This window comes from Panthera pardus, unplaced genomic scaffold (assembly GCF_024362965.1).
Source record: "Panthera pardus isolate Hobbes unplaced genomic scaffold, ASM2436296v1 HiC_scaffold_21, whole genome shotgun sequence".
NCBI lineage: Eukaryota > Metazoa > Chordata > Mammalia > Carnivora > Felidae > Panthera > Panthera pardus.
Genome location: NW_026526777.1, coordinates 51678265 through 51699131, shown reverse-complemented (window position 1 = coordinate 51699131; position 20867 = coordinate 51678265). Strand labels below are relative to the sequence as shown.

Genomic DNA, 20867 nt, shown 5'->3' with positions numbered 1-20867 from the left:
TTTCCATTGCCCTTAGATTTAACAGGTTGTTTCCAAGTCTAAACCTTTATCCCTATGACCTTTCTGAGGGCTTCTGTCATCCATGGTGAGGGACATTACATTCTGCCTGCTCTGAGGTATTATATTAGAAAGACTTGCTATGACACCAACTGATTTCGAATTTTCCACCTCTGGGGGCAGCCCACCAGACCATGGGAGACCATGCACAGATCTGTGGGGAAGTGAGTGAGACTATCCTGCATGTTGATAGCAGAGGTTAGGCACAGAGATCAACGATCTGCAGGTAGATGTTGTTCCTAGGCTGATAACTGTCATCCAGGGACCTGTTCATTAGGGGGCATTGTCTTCTGACCGGCCCTTGCCAGGACAAGCAAGCCACAAGCCTCCGTGGCTTCTCAGGCTTGCACAGCATCCTGGTCTGCTTCTATAGCAGTCCTACTCACCAGTCCTGGCATTCATGGTGGCTGGTACACTTTGCTGTGAATTCATGACAGCGGATATTCCAACTCCATACTCCGTGCCAGGCACCAAATCTGTCGGTAGATGCAGAAACAAACATTATTCTGTGTGTGTGTCAGTGATGGGGAAGGCAGAAAGGAGGGAAGCAAATAAGCTTAGATTCCTGTACAGATCTTATGTTTAGTCCTTCCTGAATCTCCTCCTAATTTTACCTAGTAGGAAATCCCAATTTCAACATTTAGGAAATCCATACCAAGTCAACAGGATGAAGTGCTCCATGCAGCTTCCTTCTTGCTGCTGGTCTCGTTGGGAAGGCAGCAAGGCTGCCCTTGTTAGTGACCTTCAGAAATGTGCTCTCCTTTGGAAGGTCTTCCAAAGGTCCTTAGAGTCTCAAGTTGGTTACGGCTGGTGAAGGGAGTTGTATAAGTTGTGAATTGGAGGAGGGATTGTATGTATATGGGCCTTTAAAGCATTTCTTTTTTTTTTTTTTTATAATTTTTTTTAATGTTCATTTATTTTTGAGAGAGAGACAGAGCATGGGGGTGGGGGGAGGGGCAGAGAGAGAGAGGGAGACATAGAATCTGAAGCAGGCTCCAAGCTCTGAGCTGTCAGCACAGAACCCAACTCAGGGCTCGAGCCCAACGCAGGGCTCGAACTCACAAACCGTGAGATCATGACCTGAGCCAAAGTTGGATGTTTAATCGACTGAGCCACCCAGGTGCCCCTAAAGCATTTCTTGAATGCTGTGAGCATCAATCTGCACCTTTTATTGATAGGGATTGGAACCATATGGGGACTCCGGGATCCCTTCTAGGGAGCAACACTGGATGAATAGGCTACCAGGCCTTTAACATAGGGGCAGGCAGAAGCCTTGCTGCTGTGGGCTCCCTACCAAGGTTGTTAATTCAGATGCCAGGGTATTTAAAGTTATGGATTCAATCTTAGGATTGACTTCCAGGAGACTCTGGGAAGATGGAAAAAACGCAAAAACTGTCCAACTAAAGGATATAAACTTTTCTGGGGAAATCCTTTGGGGGATTAATACAAAGAATCACCGGGCGCCTTCCAGGATACCTGCAATTATCTGGGGTGTCTCCCTACTCTCTCCCATATTCATTTTCAGACTAACTGGCTTGACCGGTGTATTAATATCCTATTGCTGCTGTAATATATTACCACAATATCGTGGCTCAAACCAACGCAAGTCTATTATTTTATAGTTCAGCATCAGCAGGTCTGAAGTCTAAATGTTTCAGCAGGGTTGCAGCCTCTGGAGGCTCTGGGGGAGAAATCGTTTTTTTGCCTTTCCCACCTTCTAGAGGCTTCTTGCCTCCCTTGGCTTGTGGCTCCTTAATCCATCTTCAAAGCCAACAGCATAGCATTTTCATATCTGTTTTTCTTTCTGACCTCTGCCCCATCTTCTACTCTGATTCTGATCTCCCTGTATCTCTCTTATAAGCACCCTTGTTCTTATATTGGCCCCACCGAGATAACCTAACCACACCTACAATTTCCTTTTTGTCATGTAGGTTGACAGAGTCACATGTTCCTGGGATTAGAATGTAGACATCTTTAGGGACCATTATTCTAGCATCAAACTAGCACAAACTCACCCTCATTTACTAGAAGTGGGATTGTAGAAAAATACAAAAAGATCAAATCATCACATGTGGGGTCCCCCATGATGAGCCTGAGTCCTTCTGGTAGACATTTTGGTGGGGAGAGGGGCAATCTGTGTGGGGCCACAAGAGCCATGGCTGATGATCATGTTATTCTACACTTATATAACATTTGTTCTTTTCAAAGTACCTGGATGTGTTTTGACCCTCAGCACAACCTTGTGAGGATGGTGGAATGGGGAGTCTTTTCTCCATCTGCATTAGTTTCTTGTGGCCGCCATGACAAATGATGACAAGGGGTGGCTTACAACAACAGAAATGTCATCTACCACAGTTCTAGAGTCTAGAGGGCCCAAAACAAGGTGCTGGGGGGGGGGGGCAGTGCTCCTTCCCAAGGGGGAACTAAGGGGAACATCTTTCCTTGCCTCTTCCAGCTTTAGGTGGTTGCTGCCCATGTTGGGCATTCTGCTCCAGGCTCTGCCTCATAGTGTCTCAGTCTGCTCGGGTTGCTATCACAAACTGCCATGGGCTGGGTGGTTTAAACCACATTTATTTCTCACAGTTCTGGAGACTGAGAAGTCCAAGATCAAGGCACCAACAGATTTGACATTGGGAGAGACCTCACTTCCTGGTTCATAGATGGCCGTCACCTCTCTGTGTTTCCATTCAGTGGAAGGAACAAGAGAACTCTCTGGGGTCTCTTTTACAAGGGCACCAATCCCATTCATGAGGGCTACTTGCTCATGACCCAGTCACCTCCCAAAGTCCCTATCTGCTAATATCACACTGGGAATGAGGTTTCCAACACATGACTTTTGGGGGGATGCAAAACATTCAGTCTGTAACATGTGGCATTCTCCCTGTGTGTCTGTGTCTTCTCCCCTTCTTATGAAGGCACTGTGCACATTGGATTTAGGGCCCACCCTAATCTGTTGTGCCCTCATTTTAATTTGGTTCCCTCTGTAAAGACCCTATTTCCAAGTAAGGTCGTATTCACAGGTTCCAGTTAGACATGAACTGGGGGTGGGGGTGGGGTGGGGAGGGGGGACACCATTCAAACCAGTACACCATCAAATTATGAAAAGAAACTAAGGCAAAGAGTAAGTGTATGGCCAGCTGGAGAGGACACTCAGACTTCTGGCCTCAGGGATTCGGGACTTTTAGGAGAACTGGAATGTCCCACCCCTCCCCCAATGTCGTCCCTTCCCCTGAGCAGCTGTGACTTCCCCGGGCTTCCTGAGGTAATAGGAATGACGTTGACAGGAAATGCATGGAGCAACCTTTCCTTAACAAATGGTTTGGTTTAATGAAGGAGAACGCTGCATGGTAGCCAGAGGGCTGTGCATCCCCTCGTCAGTAGAGCTTTAGTCCAGCCCAAAGCAATAACTGTCCCCATGCTTGAGTAAGACAGTACCTACCAGGCCTTACCAACCAGGCTCCCTTGAAGGAGTGTATGAGAGCCAGCCCTCTTTTCCCTTTCTCAGGCCAGCTCCAGCCCACTTCTTAACCCTTCATTCTTTCTTCCTCTGAAGTGTCAACACCAGTGGAGGTAAAGTTTGAAGAGTGACAGACTTTGAGGTCTGCCATACTTATGTTACCATTCATTCTCTGCCACTTTCTACCTGCGTCACTTTGAGACTTAGTATCTTTGAGCTTCAGTTTCTGTAGAATGGGAAACCCGGCGGTATTCGTCTCGAACGGTGGCCGTGAGGATTAAGTGCAGGACGGTGCCTAGCCCACGGCAATAGTAGCTGGTTTTATTATTACTTCACTCAGAGAACTATTCCAGGACCATGAGTCCTTTTTTGTGTGTCCCAGGTAGGTAGAGGCTAGTCCTGGGCACACCTGTTGTCAGTTTGCTGGGGCTTAGCCTGTTAGCTCTGATGAAACAAGCGATTCTGGAAGTCCAGCTGTCAGCGGGGAGCTGGCCCCTGGCTGGGAGGAGTACCTGCCACTAGATTGAGTGGGTGATTGCGACGCCCCCGGAAACGTTGGAAGCACACATCTATCTCCGTCAATATGTTCGGCGAGTCCCAGGTACATCCTTGGTTGGAGAAATTAGGTTACCTTTGGAACATAAACTACTTTTCTTAGGCATCTGATTGAAACCTTCAATTGCCTATAATGAAGTAGAAATTCTCTGACGTAGATGAAGGGTGACAGATCGGGGGAGTAAGACAGAAATTATATGTTGCCGAACGGATCTAACATGTAACGTTTTCATCTGAGTTTCTTATTTATGAAGCTTAAATGAAATGTTCAATAATTTACAACGGAATCGTCTTTTCCCAGAAAAACTGCAGAGCAGAATTTAAAGTACTCTCGTCCCAGGCTTTCTGTCTAGGGGATGGGAAAGTGGGACTCGTTTATAGGTTCCTGCCTGCTGCTTTCTTTTGATTTTCTGCAGCTTTCTTCCTGTGCTACAAGTGAATTGTTGCTCTTTGCCAGCAGGTAAAATACAGTTCTGCTGGAAAAAAAAATGTGTATCCGAGGCGTATCCAGCACACTTATACATCAGGACTCTGTGGACTCCTAGGGATTTCTCACTTTTTAAAGACCCCATTGCTCTCTATCAATGCTCTCTTTATCTTTCCATCCACCTCCTGAAAATGGTGGCATTTGAATGGCTCTGTTCCCTTTTCTTCACAACAGCTCAGAAAATTCATCCCATGGGAAACCACCACTCTCCATGCCTTTGTTTGGCTTGGAGGTTGACGCTTTTCTCAACTCTTTCACTGCATACCCATTCTTCGCTGAACTCCCAAAGGCATGCAGTTCATTCACTCACCAAACATTATTGAGGGCCTCCTCTGTGCCAGGCACAGGGTTGGGTACTGGGGATATCAGGGTGAGCCGAATGGACATCACCCTTGCCCTCAGTGATATAAAAGAAATCCGTACTGAAGGAGGAAAGTATTTATTGAGCACCCACAATACACCCAGCACTGAGCTTCATGCAGTGGAGAGTCTAGAAGAACAATGAAAAAGAAAGGGAGGGAAGAAATGAGGCCTAAAAATTGAGGCAAGTTTTTTGAGGGTCTGATGGTCAAGAGTACTCCTACTAGCTATAGGTTCTTAGAGATTTGTACCTGTTACCTCACTTAATCCCCCCGCGGCTCTGCTGGGAAGGCATTACTGATGAGCAAAAAGAGGCTCCGAGAAGTCCATTCCTTGACGAAGGTCATAAAGCTAATATACAATAAAACTGGCTTTGGAACTCAAGTCCTTTGTTTTTTCCTGCCATGTCCTAGCATGGTCCCTGTCCCTATGAGAGGAGGGTCCCTATCCTCCAGAGGAGTGGACTAGCTGATTGGAATTTCAGTAATTGGGCACTACACCACAGGCTTGCTAACTAAGGAAACCATTTCAGAGGGCGGACAGGATCAGCATGCCTGTAGTGACCAAGGGAAGCTTTCTAGAAGAGGGACTTGAGTTGAACCTTGAAAGCTAGCCAAGATTAGGAAAGGTCGAGGGAAGGGGATATGGAATTCTCTGGTGGGCAGGATGGGGCACGCGAGCAGGAAGAGATTAATTAGGGCTGAAGAGCGAGAGGAATGAGCACATTGTCCCCTGCAGCGCAAGGGCCGTGGGTGATGAATGTAGAATGACTCACTTCCCTCTGTTTAGGAAACCTATTCTTCCAGCCTCCTGCTGCTAGGAGGGAAGTCATGGGGCAAAGCAGCCCCGAGAAGCTGAGATTGCTACCTCTTACCAGCAAAACCATGAATGACATCTGGGATCTGCAGGCTTGGTCGGGTTCAGGTAGATCCGTAGAAATGGGGACCCTTTCCATCTCTAAATCCCTGGGCTCATCTCCTGAGTACTGTGAACCTCAAGTCTACCAAACTGGGTGAGGGATTTGGTTGGCCCTAGTGCATTCACAGGACACCTGCTCTCAAAGGGAGGGGAAGATTGAGGACCCTGTGCCCAAGGAGTTTGCAGACCATCTCTCAGTTTTTACAACAATGATGTTATTATGTTGTTACTGTTAGTTTTCATGTTGGTCTCCTCACTAGACCCTTAGGTCTTGAGTTAAGGGATTTGACTTTTTTTTATATTTTAAAGTTTTTTAAATGTGTTTTTAATTTATTTTGAGAAAGGAAAAGAGAGAGAAAGAATGCACACATGTAAGCAAGGGAGGGGAAGAGAGAGAGGGAGAGAGAGAGAGAGAGAGAGAGAGAATTCCAAGCAGACTCTGTGCTGTCACTGTAGAGCCTTACGTGGGGCTGGATCCAATGACCGTGAGATTATGATCTGAGCCGAAATCATGAGTCAAGTGCTTAACTGACTGACCCACCCAGGTGCCCCTTGATTTTTTATATTTTAATTCAGAATGTAGCATAGTGGAAGAAATACGTGATGCATGGAAGCAGCATAGCAAGGGTGACAGGAATGCTGGAAAGACTTATGAGGGCATATCTGAACTGGGTTTTGAAGGATCAGAGGTATCTGGGCCGAGAAAGGGCATTGCGGGCAGAACGAATAACACAGGCAACAGCCGATCTGGTAAAATAACTCACGAAAATCAGGGATCTAATGGAGGGCTCCTCATAAGGAAGAGTTCCAACAGTGGAATTTGGGTACTAGAGATTTCTAGATGGGAAATAATTGGAAAGAGACAGAGGATCTCCTGGGAACCCCTGACATCACACCAGATGGGCAACATCTACTTTTTACTATCATGGAGGTCTAAGCTCCCAGGCTCCCCATCCTTATCATCTTGGGTTATGGTGGATGCTTCTCCAGGGTTCCCTGAATGAATCAGGTTTTGGAGGACATCTACCAATTTTTTGAGTGTGGACGACGTTCAACCATCAAGAGAAGCAGTCAATCCCATGCTGACTTTAAGGGAAAGTATGACCCCACAAACCTATATTAAAAAATAATAATACTAAGGAATATTCTAGAATGCAGCTCTCTTGTTGCCAGTGAGATTAATGATAAACATGGCCCATCACCCCTGTCCCGCAGGAACATCGTATCTCTGGGTCTTTACTGTAAATAGGCTCTCCCTGCTGAAGAAGCCAAAGCAGAAGATGAAAAGTTCCCACGTGGCTTTCTCCTGGTTCCTTTGCTCTAGTCCTTTAACACAAATAAGGGCACAGACGCCCTTATGTGCCAGCTCTGTGAGGAGGAAAGCTGTGGAAGCTTCTGGCCATTCCCCCCTCTCCTCCATGTGGGTCTTTGCAGCCCACTCCCCACTTTCTGGCCCCCAGAAGGCAGCACCTTGTTCAGAGGGTGCCTTACCAGAGTGGCCACTTGGGGTCGCTGTGACTTCACCTGAAGGAGGCTGAGAACCATCTGGCCTGGGCCACAGGCCTATTGCCCAACTCCTCCTCAGAAGAGCCTGCCTGGCATTGAAGGTCTGGCCCTGGGTCTGGTGTTTGTGCCCTGGCACATCAGGGAGTGCAGACAGGGTGAAGTGAACATCAAGTGCCTTGGTCAGCACTGTTTTGCCAGCTGGACTTCTCAGGGAGTCTCGGGTTTCTTCACGGAAAATCATCCTGTGGACATACACACGGACCTCTGCACCTTCGGGAGCCCACCTTCTCACCACCAGACCCCGTGGGAGCCCGGGGAGGAAAATGTGGGTTTGGGGAGAGGCGTCTGTTCCAAGCCCCCAGAAACCAGCGGCCTCCAAGGTGGCAACTCCCAGACCCAAGTCGTGACGTCAGCCTTGTGCGTGAGTGAATGTATCATGTGTGGCAGCTGTAGGTCTTTGTCTCCTTGCAATCTTGTGTCGTACCGTGATGTCTGTAGGAATCTTCAAGGCCCTGGGTTTCCTAAGCCCGGGTGCTGATTTTTCTGGTTAGCAGCATGTGGCCTGGGGATAGAGTTGCTCAGGGCTGTGATGAACTGGCTCTGGGGGCCTGGGTTCGAGCCCAGCACTCACAGGGCCATAGGGGCCAGCTCCTTTAACCTTTCTCTTGGCCACGGGGCTCCTCACGTGTGGGCTCCTGTTCATGCGGGAGCACCAGGCAGAAGAGTGTGGACGGCTGAGGACGAACCCCTCTTCCCTCCTGGCAAAACCCTGCAGCCACAGGCCTCTGATGATAGATATAGAGGAGTCACCTCAGACACAGAGCGGTGTTTATCATTTGCATTGGGTGGAGGCAGGGTTTTGTGACTGAATTCCAGTCAAGGAATGAGAATCTCCTTCTTTTCCCACCGTCTCCCACATTTTCTGTCTTTCCTTCCTCCTTCCAGAGTTTTCTTTAGGGTTTATGGTTTCTCATCGCTGCCCAGAAAACAGTGGTACGTGTCCTTGGTAAGTGCTGCCTGTCTAACCGAGAGGTACCTTGATGCGCCTGTGAAATACATAACTCTCAGCACCCCTTTGGGACTCCAGGTATGGTACACAGGCCAAGCACACATCATCCCGGCCGAGAGGCTGAGCCTACAAAACTGATCATTAAGGACACAGAAACCACCAGAGCAGAGGAAAAAAATCATTGCAGACATTGAGTCTGTTGTTCAGAAACAAGTTCATACTCCAGAGGGAATTCACTGGGCATTGCCTGTGGAGAATAATGGAAAAGAAATGTCTGGCATTTTGTGCCCGGGCCTGGCCTCTGTGTTGCAAAGGGAGAGGCATGTGTGGGGAAAGGCTCTGCCAGGGGCCGCTTGCCGCGAGCCCTCTGCGTGACTCAGAGGCCCAGAGAGTCAGCCAGGGCCTGCGTCCCACAGCGCAGGGGTGATCGGTGGCTGTGAAGACGAGGGCTTCAGCAGGGAACAGCAAACACAGATGCCACAGGACGTCAGGGCTTAGAGTCAGCTGTGAGAAGAACGGGGGTGTGAACTTGTACTGGGGAGAGGCCAGGCTACTGTGCACCCAGTCTGAGCTTTGTGGGGATTAAAAACCATACCAGATCGAATGGCTGTTGAATGTTCACTATGAGTCGGTCTCCATCCCAGGTGCTTGTATACGCGGATATATATGATCTCATTTAACCCTCCCAACAACCCTGTGAGAAAGATGTGATGTTCTTCAGACCAGGGAACTGAAGCTTTGGAAATTGAAGAAATTTGCCCCAAACGCACATCCCTGAAGTCAGTCTCAAACCAAAGCTGGCAACTTCAGAAGCCATGCTCTGAATGAGCACCTCTCACAAATCACCTGGGGGTCTTCTAGAACGCAGTGACGTAAGCGATGTTATTCCCGTTTTACAGAAGACAAAACAGAGGCTTAGGCAGATTAAGTCAGTTGTCCCAAAGCACACTGGAAGTGGTCGTGCCTGGATGCAGGATCCAAAGTCCTGGCTCCTAACATGTTCCACAGAACAAAGCATTCAAATAAACCTGGGGCAAGAGGCAAAGGGACCTTGTGCTAAGAGTCTCCATTATGATTTTTTTCTTTCTCTTTTGTATTTATTTTTATTTTTACTTTTTAAATTATTTTAATGAGAGAGGGAGTGTGGGAAGCACAGAGGAAGAGGGAGAGAGAGAATCTTAAGCAGGCTCCACGCTCAGCATGGAGCCCAATGCGGGCGGGGCTCAATCTCTTGACCATGAGATCATGACCTGAGCGAAAATCAAGAGTCAGATGCTCAAGCGATGAGCCGCTCAGGCACCCCTTCGGGGTCTTTTTTAAAAATGGAGATATAATTGACATACGACATTCTATTAGTTTCGGGCGTACAACATAACAATTCGATATTGGCATACGAAATGATAACCACGGTAAGTCTAGTTAACATCCATCACCACGAATAGTTATAATTTTTTTTCTAGTGATGAGAATTTTTAAGATCTACTTTCTTAGCAGCTTTCAAATATATGACAGAGTTTATTGACTACAGTCATCCCCATGACTTACTTATTTTATAGCTGGAAGTTTGTATCTTTGACCATTTTCATCCATTTTGCCCATCTCCCCTCCATCCCCCACGCCTGTCAACCCTCAGTCCGTTCTCTGTGACTATGTGCTCCGCAGTTGTTCTTGACTAGGAGGTAGGACATGAGGGGATGTGCAGAGTTGGAAGTTTCTACCTTCTCTTTCTGGCGAGGGAGGAATTGCCTCAGGTGAGCCCGAAATGCTCTTCCCACCTGTGGCTGGGGTCTTGCTTTATACATGCAAATAAACAACTTGTTTGGAATGAGAAAACAAAACAAAACAAAACTCAGGCCTTGGAGGCTGAAAAACTTTCCTTTTAGTGTCCAAGTTGGGGGGCGAGGGAAAAAACACAAGTATCTAGAGCTGGGATCAAACTTCTGCCTCATTTTGCCTTCCCTCCTTTCAAGTCCGTCCTTCTCTTCCCCCAGATACCACAGGAAGAGAGCCAATAACCCTTGTAATTTGCATCTCAGCAAGTACAGACATACTTGATTTCCTTACATGCCTATAATTCCTTCTTAAATCACATAAAGCTATTTGCCTTTATAAATCTCCCCAGCAGTGAGCTCCCTGGGATAATTACGTGGAATATATATTTACAGTTTTATTTCATAAGCTCGACTCTAACCAAAAAATGGACCTCGCTAAGCCCACTCCTCAATGATAATTTCTCCGTTCCTTATAAGTCTACAGCATTTACATTTTGAGTGTCCTTTACTTTTAAGTTCTTTAGTACAAGCAGCCATGAGATGGAAGGCTTTTGACAAGTGTCAGAAGAGCTGCCTTGGAGCCACAGCTGTGCCTCTTGGGAGTTCTGCGAGCGTGGGCAAGTTTCCAGACTCTCTGGGCCTCAGTTTCCTCATCCAGAAAATGGGGATGGTGACATCTGTCATGAGGTTATGGTGAAGAGTCAATAAGCTATAACTATGGGGAGGTGCCTGGAATAAGATAGATGATCAATGAATGTAGAATCATCTTTCCCAGGCCTGGGAAATAATAACTAGGACGTGACTGGATGCCACTCTATCTCTCTCAGGATTTTATGGCTTATCCTCCATCTGAACAACTAGCCATCGTTTTTGTAAATTGCTAATTGCCAAATCAGCCTGCGGCTCTAGGCAAGGGGGGGGCTGCACTTGGACTCAGTTCCCTCCTGCATCATTTCAGTTTTTTTGTTTTGCTTAATCTTTGTGAATGTCTCCTTCTCTCTGTGGAGGCCTTTACACCAGCTGGTGTGTTCCTGCTATGTTTAATTCACCCCCATTAACCTGCTTGGTCAGCAGATCTTTCCATCTCCTTGCTGTGCTTCGAGGAGTGCGTCTGTCTGGAAAAAGCATTTATTATATTTACTTTAACTGGCCTCATTTTGCAAGGCGGTCTGGGATTTCGGTTCGGGAGGAAAACAGCTTTGATTATACTGCCCTTGTTTACTGTATGCACTCTTTGCTATGTATCCCTTATCTACTAAGATGGCAAGTGCTTTTGCAGGAAGCCAAGACACAAGTTAAATGAAGTCTCGGTGAGCTCACTGGTAGCCCCTGGGTGGCCGCTTTGCACAGTCTCCTTCACCTGAAAACCATGCCCCACATTTCCAGTCATCTACCTTTCAGTGCAGTCCAGTGGGCAGGTTTTCCTGGATGGGTGTGTCTAAGGTCCCAGGAGGAGCACTGGCTAGGGCCCACATCCCCAGGGGGACAGGGAGTGCTCCCCAGCCAAGTGTCATGGTGATCTAGGGTGTTGACTTAGTCCGCACTATCATCCTCTCGCCCTCTGATTGCAGCATAGCTCCCTGACCAGTCTCTGCCTCTGGCCTTGCCCTCCTCCCACCCACTGTCCACACAGCAGCTACATCTATGTAGTCATTGTATCACCTTATTTAAAATCCCTCCATGACTCCCCATTGCCCTCAAGAATAAACTCAAACTCTTTATGGGGTGTATAGCATGAGTAGGCTCTCCCCTTCTCGAACTGGTCTCTTGTACTCTATGCCCCAGTCATAGTGAATGTTTGCTCTTTCTTTCTTCTCTTCCTTCCTTCCTTCCTTCCTTCCTTCCTTCCTTCCCTTCCCTTCCTCCCTCCTCTTTCTTCTTTCTTCCTTCCTTCCTTCCTTCCCTTCCTCCCTCCTCTTTCTTCTTTCTTTCTCTTTCCTTCCTTCTTTCCTTCCTTCCTTCCTTCCTTCCTTCCCTTCCCTTTCTCTTTCTTTCTTTCTTTCTTTCTTTCTTTCTTTCTTTCTTTCTTTCCTTCCTCCCTCCCTTCCTTCCTTCCTTCCTTCCTTCCTTCCTTTCATCTATCCATCACTTACCTTGGACTTAGACACTTTGCTGGAGTCAATAGTGAGCAAAACCCAGTTGGTCCCCATTCACAGAGCTTTAGATCCAGGGTGGAGACCAACAACAGAATAATGACACCCACAGGGTATAATGATAACCTGAGCAGCACTGTGAGGACAGTGGTCACCAGTGAGAGGAGGCAGCAGGGCTGGATAACCTGATCTCACCTGGGGACCATGCAGGCTCCCTAGGAAGTGACAAGTGAACAAAGAGGTAAAAGGGAGGCAGACATAACCGGGTGAAGAGGATGGTGGGACAGCCTGACAGGTGGTGGGAACAGCATGTCCCAAGCCCTGTGGCAGCAGGGAAAAGGTGTTTGAGGAACTGTCGGACGCAGACCTGTGGTCCTGGAGCACGGGGAACACCAGGGCACATGGGAGGGCAGGGAGACAGGAGAAGACTGTGGGGAAACCAGGCAGGGCATGTGGGCCATGTGAAGAGGTTAGGAGAGAACGTGTGAAGGCTACCTGCGGTGGTCTGTATGAGACTTGTAGTAGATTTGGCCAAGTGACAGAAGACAATGGAGGGCAGGAGATGCACAACAGGGACTTGAGAGAGTAAATGAGTGGGATCTGGGGATGGCAGGGTGGAGCTGGGTGCACTGGGAGGAGAGCGGTGAGGGTGTGGGGTTAGGAACCGATGTGCCCCCGGAGCCAGGGTGTACTCACCTGTGAGGGTGGCTCTGGTGGTTGGACCGATACTCTTGGGGACCAGCATCTCGTGGTATTGCTCACCCGCCAGGGTGCTGTACACGACCTTGTACTCCTGGACCTCTGCTTCACTGTTGTCCCACTCCAGATCAAGGCTGGTGGCCGTGTGGGAGCCAACCCGCAGGTTCTTGGGGGCGTCAATCTCTAAAAAGAGTCAGAAATCACCAAAATTTGCGTTTGTCACACATCTTGAACTTTAACACGCTTTGGGGCGAGAGCCCGTAGCTCCTGACCCTCTGCTTCACGGTTTGAGTCAACCCCAGGGCTGGTCTTGAGCTTTTGGCCTGCCAGGTTAGCCACAACAGATTCTATGGGCAGTTTGGAGAATTTTACTTGGGAGTTAGATATCAACACACTTTACGCTTGCCCCATTTCCATTCAGGGAATGTTCTAGAATATTTCCCGAATGATGGTGGTGGTATTCTAGAAATTTATTTTTGAGACAGAGAGAGACAGAGCGTGAACAGGGGAGGGGCAGAGAGAGAGGAAGACACAGAATCTGAAACAGGCTCCAGGCTCTGAGCAGTCAGCACAGAGCCCGACGCGAGGCTCGAACTCACGGACCGTGAGATCATGACCTGAGCCGAAGTCGGACGCTTAACCGACCAAGCCATCTGTCTCTCTCTGTCTCAAAAATAAATAAACGTTAAAAAAAAATTATTAGAAATTTAAAAATGAACCAGTTATCATAAGCTTGACACACTAAGTGAGGGAAAAACCGCAGGAGGAAAAAAAATCAGAGACGGCTTCCAAGTGATTATGACAGAATAGAGTAATAGCAAATTTGGCCACCAAGTTCAAAGGAGACAGTTGATTGCAAGACTTTGAAGTATAAGCTGTCTTCCCTGGGTTTACCTGCATAGATACTGATGAAAGGTTTATAGGAAATTAAGTATACACCTAGGGGATGTGATGTAGTGGAAAGAATATTGGATTTGGGGTTAGACCTCTGAGCCCAGCTCTACCATAGTTAAGTCTGCGGTCATGTGAGGTGTCACTGGGCCTTAATGGCCACATCTGTAAAATGGGCTAATAACACCAATATTTCAAGTTGTCCTACAGATAGGACAGTGCATGTGACATGTGTGGCATGGTACCTGGTGCAAAAACAGGTGCCTAAACCCTGGGAGGACCTCCTGTTGCCTCTGAAGTTCGTCCTGAGTTCCAACAACATGGTGCCCCCAATGCTTGCTCTCTGGAGTTCCAAAGACTCCTCTGCAAAGGGAGACCACCAGCACACAATCTCTCCCACAGTCCTGGGTGGCTGATTCTCTCTCCCCGAGACTGGTCATCTCCTCAGGCTAATTTAGGCAGAAACAACATAAACAACTTGCAGGGTAAGAGGACATGAAAACTGCCCCTTTAAAAAGTTCTCAATAAGTCTTATCTTTGAGACTTGAATTTCACTTTGAAGTGGACCAGCTCTTTGTTCTGAGAAAACCTCCAGCAGACTTCTAATTTGCAAATGCCAGGCAAGTATATACCAATTGTTCTTGGGGAAGACAGAGCACTGTGAATCAATCTGAGTGCAGCTGCTCCAGAGTGAGAAGTGTTCTGTTTAGTGATGTAAATTAGGTGAATCTTTTAGCAGATTTATGTCTCTGCAGCTTATTTTTTCTGAGGAATGTTTCCTTACTCAATGTGGAGCTGGCATGCAGGATTCTGTGCGTTCTTGACATGCTGGGTGTGTTATTTCTCTAGCCTTGGGATGGAGAGAGGAGCTTGGAGAGAGGGGCAAATGGGAAGAACATGCTGGATCCTGTGCCCCGAAATCTCACGCAGGAGCAGAGGCTGCGATAAAGGAACCAACCGGGTGTGGGGTGTAAGGCCTGAATGGACCCGGAGCAAAGGGAAGTTAGAGTTAGAGTTCAGGTTGAGTCCTGTACTTACCTACTGCTCTTCACGACTAAAAATCCCAGACCTTGAAAACTATGCTTTTTGTTTTCTGGAATTTTTTGGCCTTAGAACCTATGTACTGTGGATAGGGGGCAGTGTTTTCCCTGAAGGAACCAGACACTTTCCACATCAGCGATGCCAAAAGAGGTCAATTCTGGGAATAAGGGCTTGAGAATGTTGTAGTAGGCAGTTAGTAAGGTTCTTACAGGATGCTTGGAGGCCAGCAAAGGGGAGGTCATGGCCAACTGGGAGAAAGTCAGAGGCTGCCCTGACCTGAACCACAAGAAAGGGAATTAAACCAGACAGGCCCAAGATGGCTGACAAAGTAGGCCAAAGTTCACGTTATTCCTTCATTATACTACATTGCCATACTAAAATCTTTTCTTAAGGGTGCCATGACAGGAAACCCTGACCAAATAAGGAAGAAAAAGTGCATATAACCCACATTCCTGAAGACACGAAATCCCTGCTTCCAAGAGATCCCTGCCTCAAGTAATGAATATTCCATTCCCTTGTTAACAACTGTCAATAAAAGATGGAAACCCAAGTCCCAGTGGGCACAGCTCTCCCTTGAGTTCTCATGCTCTCACATCTAGAGAGTGTACTTTTGCTTTAATAAACTTTCCTTTATCCATTTTGAGATTATTTTTGTGACTGGTGTAAGAAAGTGGTCTAGTTTCATTCTTCTGCATGTTGTTGTCCAGTTCTCCCAGCACCATTTATTAAAGAGACTGTCTTTTCTCCATTGGATATTCTTTCCTGCTTTCTCAAAGATTAGTTGGCCATACTTTTGTGGGTCTAATTCTGGAGTCTCTATTCTATTCCATTGGTCTATGTGTCTGTTTTTGTGCCAATACCATGCTGTCTATACACAATGGAATACTACATGGCAATGAGAAAGAACGAAATATGGCCCTTTGTAGCAACGTGGATGGAACTGGAGAGTGTTATGCTAAGTGAAATAAGCCATACAGAGAAAGACAGATACCATATGGTTTCACTCTTATGTGGATCCGGAGAAACTTAACAGAAGTCTATGGGGGAGGGGAAGAAAAAAAAAAAGAGGTTAGAGAGGGAGAGAGCCAAAGCATAAGAGACTCTTAAAAACTGAGAACAAACTGAGGGTTGATGGGGGGTGGGAGGGAGGGGAGGGTGGGTGATGGGTATTGAGGAGGGCACCTTTTGGGTTGAACACTGGGTGTTGTATGGAAACCAATTTGACAATACATTTCATATTAAAAAATAAATAAATAAACTTTCCTACTTGTACTGCTCATCCGCTGTGTTGTGTCTGTCCTTGAATCCTTTCTCATGGCGAGACCAAGAGCCCCTGGCAGCTACAGCTTTTGGACGGGCTGGGTCAAGGCTTCAGGGCCTGAGGTCTCCCTAGTCCACCCCGCAACAGGAGGGGATCTTAGGAATGGGGTGGAATGAAATGGTTTGCTCCCGTGGGTCTTGAAGCCTGATCTCTCTCTAGGGGGGACAACTCAAGGGCTCCCCTGTAGGTAAGAGCTGGTCTGGTATCTGCAACAGGTCAGCAAGCCAGGGAAAGGCAAAGGCAGATGTCCAGGGTGGCCCTGTTGAGGGGCTTGGGGGCTGTGGACATCTAGTCCCTAAAACATAAAATTAGCTCACGCCTTTCTCCTGCTGAAAAATTGCCTGTTGCTTCCTATTACAAACTCCTAATCGTCTCATGCAGGGCTCTGTGCTTCTCAGACATCATCTTGTATCACTTCCACCCTAATTCACTGTGCTCCAGTTGTGCTGACGTTTTTTCTGCTCCTGAAACACATCAAACTCACTCCCACCTCAGGGCCTTTGCACTGCCTGCTACTTTTGACTGGCATGCTCTTCCCTGGATCCACACACACATGGCTTAGGTCACTTAGGTCTTGGTTAAAACTCCACTCCCTCAATGAGGCATTTCTGAACCACTCAATCCAATGTGGCCCTTCCTCTGTAGCATCCATTTTGCTTCTCAGCAAAATTCTTCTGATTCAAGGATCCTGTGTGTTTCTTCTCCTCTTCCCCCGCTGGAATGTACCTCATGTGAACTGAGTTCTTATCGGTCTTGTTTATTCTGTAGCCTCAGTGCCTAGAACAGGGCTTGGCACCTGCTAGGTGTTCAATAGGCACATGTGAAGTGACTGAAAGTTCCATTTTCGGTCTCGTCTGCCACCTCAAAGCCTTTTGAAAAGTCTTGTTAGAAGTTTCGACCGTGGGGCTGTGAGGGCGCTTGAGGCGAGGTGGTAGAGGGAAAAGTAGCTTTGACTGAAGGCAACTGGTCTCTGCTGGGGTGGCGAAGGCCATCCAGGCTGCACCTGCACGTGAGAGGATCCCCGCAGAATCGCTGCTGAGCAGGTCGGGTCTCCGACTGTTGTGACGTGGGCCTCTGTAGTCGTTTTTGGCATTGCCGCAGACTGGGGGTCTCGAACACCAGAAATGTGTTGTCTCACAGACTGGAAGTTCAAGATCAGGATGTTGGAAGGGTGGCTTCCTTCTGAGGGCTGTAGGGGAGAATCTGTTCTAGGCCTGTCTCTGACTGCTCGCTGTCAATCTGAGGTGTCCCTTGGGCTTGTAGAAGAATCACCCCAATCTCTGTCGTGTATCTTCACCTGGTGCTCTCTCTGGGTATGTGTCTGCCTCTGTGTCCAAATTTCCCCTTTTTATAAGGACACGGTCATATTGGATTAGGGTTGGCCCCAACGACCTCATTTAATCTGGTCATCAGCAAATGCCTTATTTCCCAACAAGGTCACATATACAGGTATTGAGGGGTAAGACTTCGACATCTTTCTGGGGACACAGTTCAACGCATAACAGCATTCAAGAGAGGCTTGGGGCATTCAAAGCAGCAGTCTCTGCTTAGCGGAATGCCCTGGAGGCCAAGTTTGGCGTCCTGAGGGATGTGCTCAGAGAGGACGCCTCTCCCGTGGACAGAAAGAGTCCCAGGATGTCCCCCATGAGGGCAACTGAAACCAGAGCTACCAAGGGCCGCTGGCTGCTCTCTAACCACTGGCCTAGTGTGTTTCCATCACGGCTCTTTCCTTTTGGGGAGCAGTTCTAAGACCCAGGCAACTATCGTGCTCACCGTGCAGGAAACAAATCTCTGCTTTAATTGCTTGTGCAATTAGTGCGCTCCTAGTGCCGGAGACGTCACCTGGAAAAACACTTTGGCTAATTTGAATTTAAGCGGAGCTCCGAAATGACTGAGAGCCCTGCCGCGAGGGTCTGGGCACCCTCTCCGCATGCATTCCGCAGGCAGCCCCGGCCCGGGAGAGCTCAAGCGGAAGCTGCTGGAATGTCCCCACCCCCACGCGCCCCTCACCCCCAGAGCGGAGGGGAAGCAGGCTGGGGTTGCAGGCGAGGAGGCAGCCTCCCTAACAGCTGCCGATCCGCCGGGAGACCGGAAACAGAGCTGAAATTCGGGGAGCTCCGAGGAGGCAGAATGTAATTGTCTCGATTGGAATTTTCCTGGGCCACCAGCCAATCCTGCTTCCATCTTGTCGACCTAAGCATCAAGAATTTGCCTTTCATCATGCTGCTTGAGAGCGCCCTTCTCCTTTTCTGCCTCTTCAGACTCCTTATCTGAGCAAAGCACAAGGAAACCACTATTCAAACAAAAAACGGTCTTGAAATTCAGAATGGAAAGCAGGCCTCGCGGCCCCCAGGAGATCCCGCCACCAGAGCAGGGCAGCAGGCAGGTGGGAGGGGTGGGGGAGGGGGGCTGACCTTGAATTCATCAGGAAGGGACATGGAGTAAGGTCATGCCGAGCCCTGATCAGTGTGGATTAAGTGAAGGAGAAGAAGAAGAGAGAAATGGGCAGAATTTAGTTCCTTTTTTTAGGTGTATATTCAGTCCCTGGGGATCCCAAGATGTGTTTAGTAGAACCTTGGACCGGGATCCCGTGGGTGGGGTGGAGTCTGGTACAGGAGCTGGGAGAAAGCCTCTCTCTCGGAATCAAACTCTGCCTTCTGTATGTCCTCAATGTCCACACTTGCTGCCTGTTAGCAGGGAGGCTTTGCCCTCTCCCAGGGTGTCCCTCTGTGCAGAGGGAGCCCCATTATAAGACTCCAGCCTCCCTCTTGCCTAGGCTGGGGAAGGTGGACTTTGTAGCAGGACCTGGGCACTGCCCTTCTGCTCCCCTCTCTCATGGGAACCCGCTGCCCCCAGGGATCAGGCTTGTTCCTCGATGCTGTACCTAAATCCTAAGCCTAGTAGTCCTCCCAACTTCTGCCACATGGGGGCACTTGCCCAGGGCCGCAGGGACCATCACCTTGGGAGCCCATCTATAGCTCTAACACTAAGTTGCAGGCTCCAGTCTAGGGGATATTTTGGCTTCCATCTGTCGTATCCTTTGCTTTATTTATCAACTGATTTTAAACACCGCTAAAGGATACTGGTGCTGTTTATTGAACCACCCGAAGCCCCTCGGCTGGCTTATCCCATCCCATAACAGCTCTTAGGCCACAACCCAGGTAGAATGCTCGAAGTAGCCATTCTTCTGCTTTACCCCGCTGGGAGATGCTGGCTCTCAGATCTTACAGATGCTAGCAGTTTCCTTTGATCCCTGGATGACTTGGAGTTGGCAGAGACATTCTTTGATGTGTGACCTCTCCAGGGCAGAGATGCCAAGATTGAGAATCCGGGTCAGAGGGAGACTCGCTATCTGATCCCAGCCCCTGTTGACCCAGTGAGAGTGCTGGGAAGGCCATCTTCGGATGGTGCCTGTCCCATTTGTCCCCAAGCTGGCCAGCCTGACGGGCTCCAAGAGAGTCCGGGAGCAGGTCACCGTGAGGTCCGGCCTTTGCGGACTGTGGGTGAAGCTCTTTCAGAGTCCTGATGGCCTTGGGAAGGGGGGTGGTCATCACCGCCAGGCAGGTGGGCCTCCTCCCGCCTGCTGTGTGTGGGAGCAGACCTCCCATTCGCCTTCTTGCTAGTGCTCGCGAACGGCAGGATGGGTCCCAGAGCCTCAGGAGGAAGGTCTGCTGCTGTCCACACAAGGTGGGCTTTGCACAGCTCTGTGGGGTGCCAACGTGCTGTGTAGTTAGTATGAATTTATAGAGTTATCACAGTGCCAGCAAATAGCAGCAAAGGACCTCGAAGGAGGGCACCTTTCCTAAACTCGCACAAAATTGTCATTTGGGCCAGCGGTCTGGATGTGTAAGTCCTTTCAAGACAGACTTTTCATTCTACAAAGGAGATACCTGAGAGCCGTGGAGAAGAGTCTTCGATCAGGTCATGGATCTGGCTGGTGGCCGAGGCAGGACAAGCACCCAGTTCTCCTGAGCACCGGTGCACTGTGTCCCTCTGTGCTGTCACATAACTTCGCCGGCCCCCCCCCCCCCCCCCCACACACACACACCTTGCTCCCTTCTTGCAGTTTCTGTGATAACATGGTGCCTGGGCAATGTCACCTCACCCCCTCAGTACCCTCCTTGCCGCGATGACGGCACCAGCCAGGTCAACCCCCTCTCCCTCCCTGCGCGCACCCCCCCCAAGCCTACCTGTTGTGAACTGGGTGGTCGTGGACTGGCTCTCGTTGGTCCCACGGACGGCACTGACCCACACCTCATAGCGGGAGCCGGGCCGCAGGGCCTGCACTGAGTATTGGCTCAGTGGGGGCTGGAGCCGGAAAGTGGTCTTCCCGCCTTCCCCGCCCACCAAGCCATACTTCAAGAGGATGAAGTCGACTTTGGCTCGAGGTGGGGTCCACTCCACGAAGGCCACGGTGTCCGAGACATCTCGAACCAGGATCTGTGTTGGCCCATCAATGACTGAATGAAAAGGATCAAATAGAAACAAGAGTTTGAGAAGTGGGTGTTTGAAATCAGCTCTCTCCTTTCCTCCTTCTGTTAACTTGATCAGTCAAAGAGAGGATGGGTGTTATTATCCCAATTTATAGATGGGGAAAATGGGACACAGTAAGATGAAATGGCTTTTTCCTGAGGACACATAGAGGCAACAGGGGAAGTGACATTGGAAGTCAGTTCCCCTGAATCTTGCTCTCACCAGGCT

General features: G+C 48.8%; 1 protein-coding gene across 1 annotated transcript in view; it reads right to left on the bottom strand.

Annotated features, from left to right (window-relative positions):
* TNR (tenascin R) overlaps positions 1 to 20867 on the bottom strand; it is a 413085-nt gene that overhangs the window by 49798 nt on the left and 342420 nt on the right. Inside the window, exons 8-10 of the mRNA XM_019425567.2 lie at positions 20357 to 20626; positions 12911 to 13096; positions 444 to 533 (exon numbers count right to left, since the gene is read on the bottom strand). Of these exons, the coding sequence (XP_019281112.2) occupies positions 444 to 533; positions 12911 to 13096; positions 20357 to 20626 (546 nt within the window). The remainder of the gene's footprint in view (positions 1 to 443; positions 534 to 12910; positions 13097 to 20356; positions 20627 to 20867) is intronic.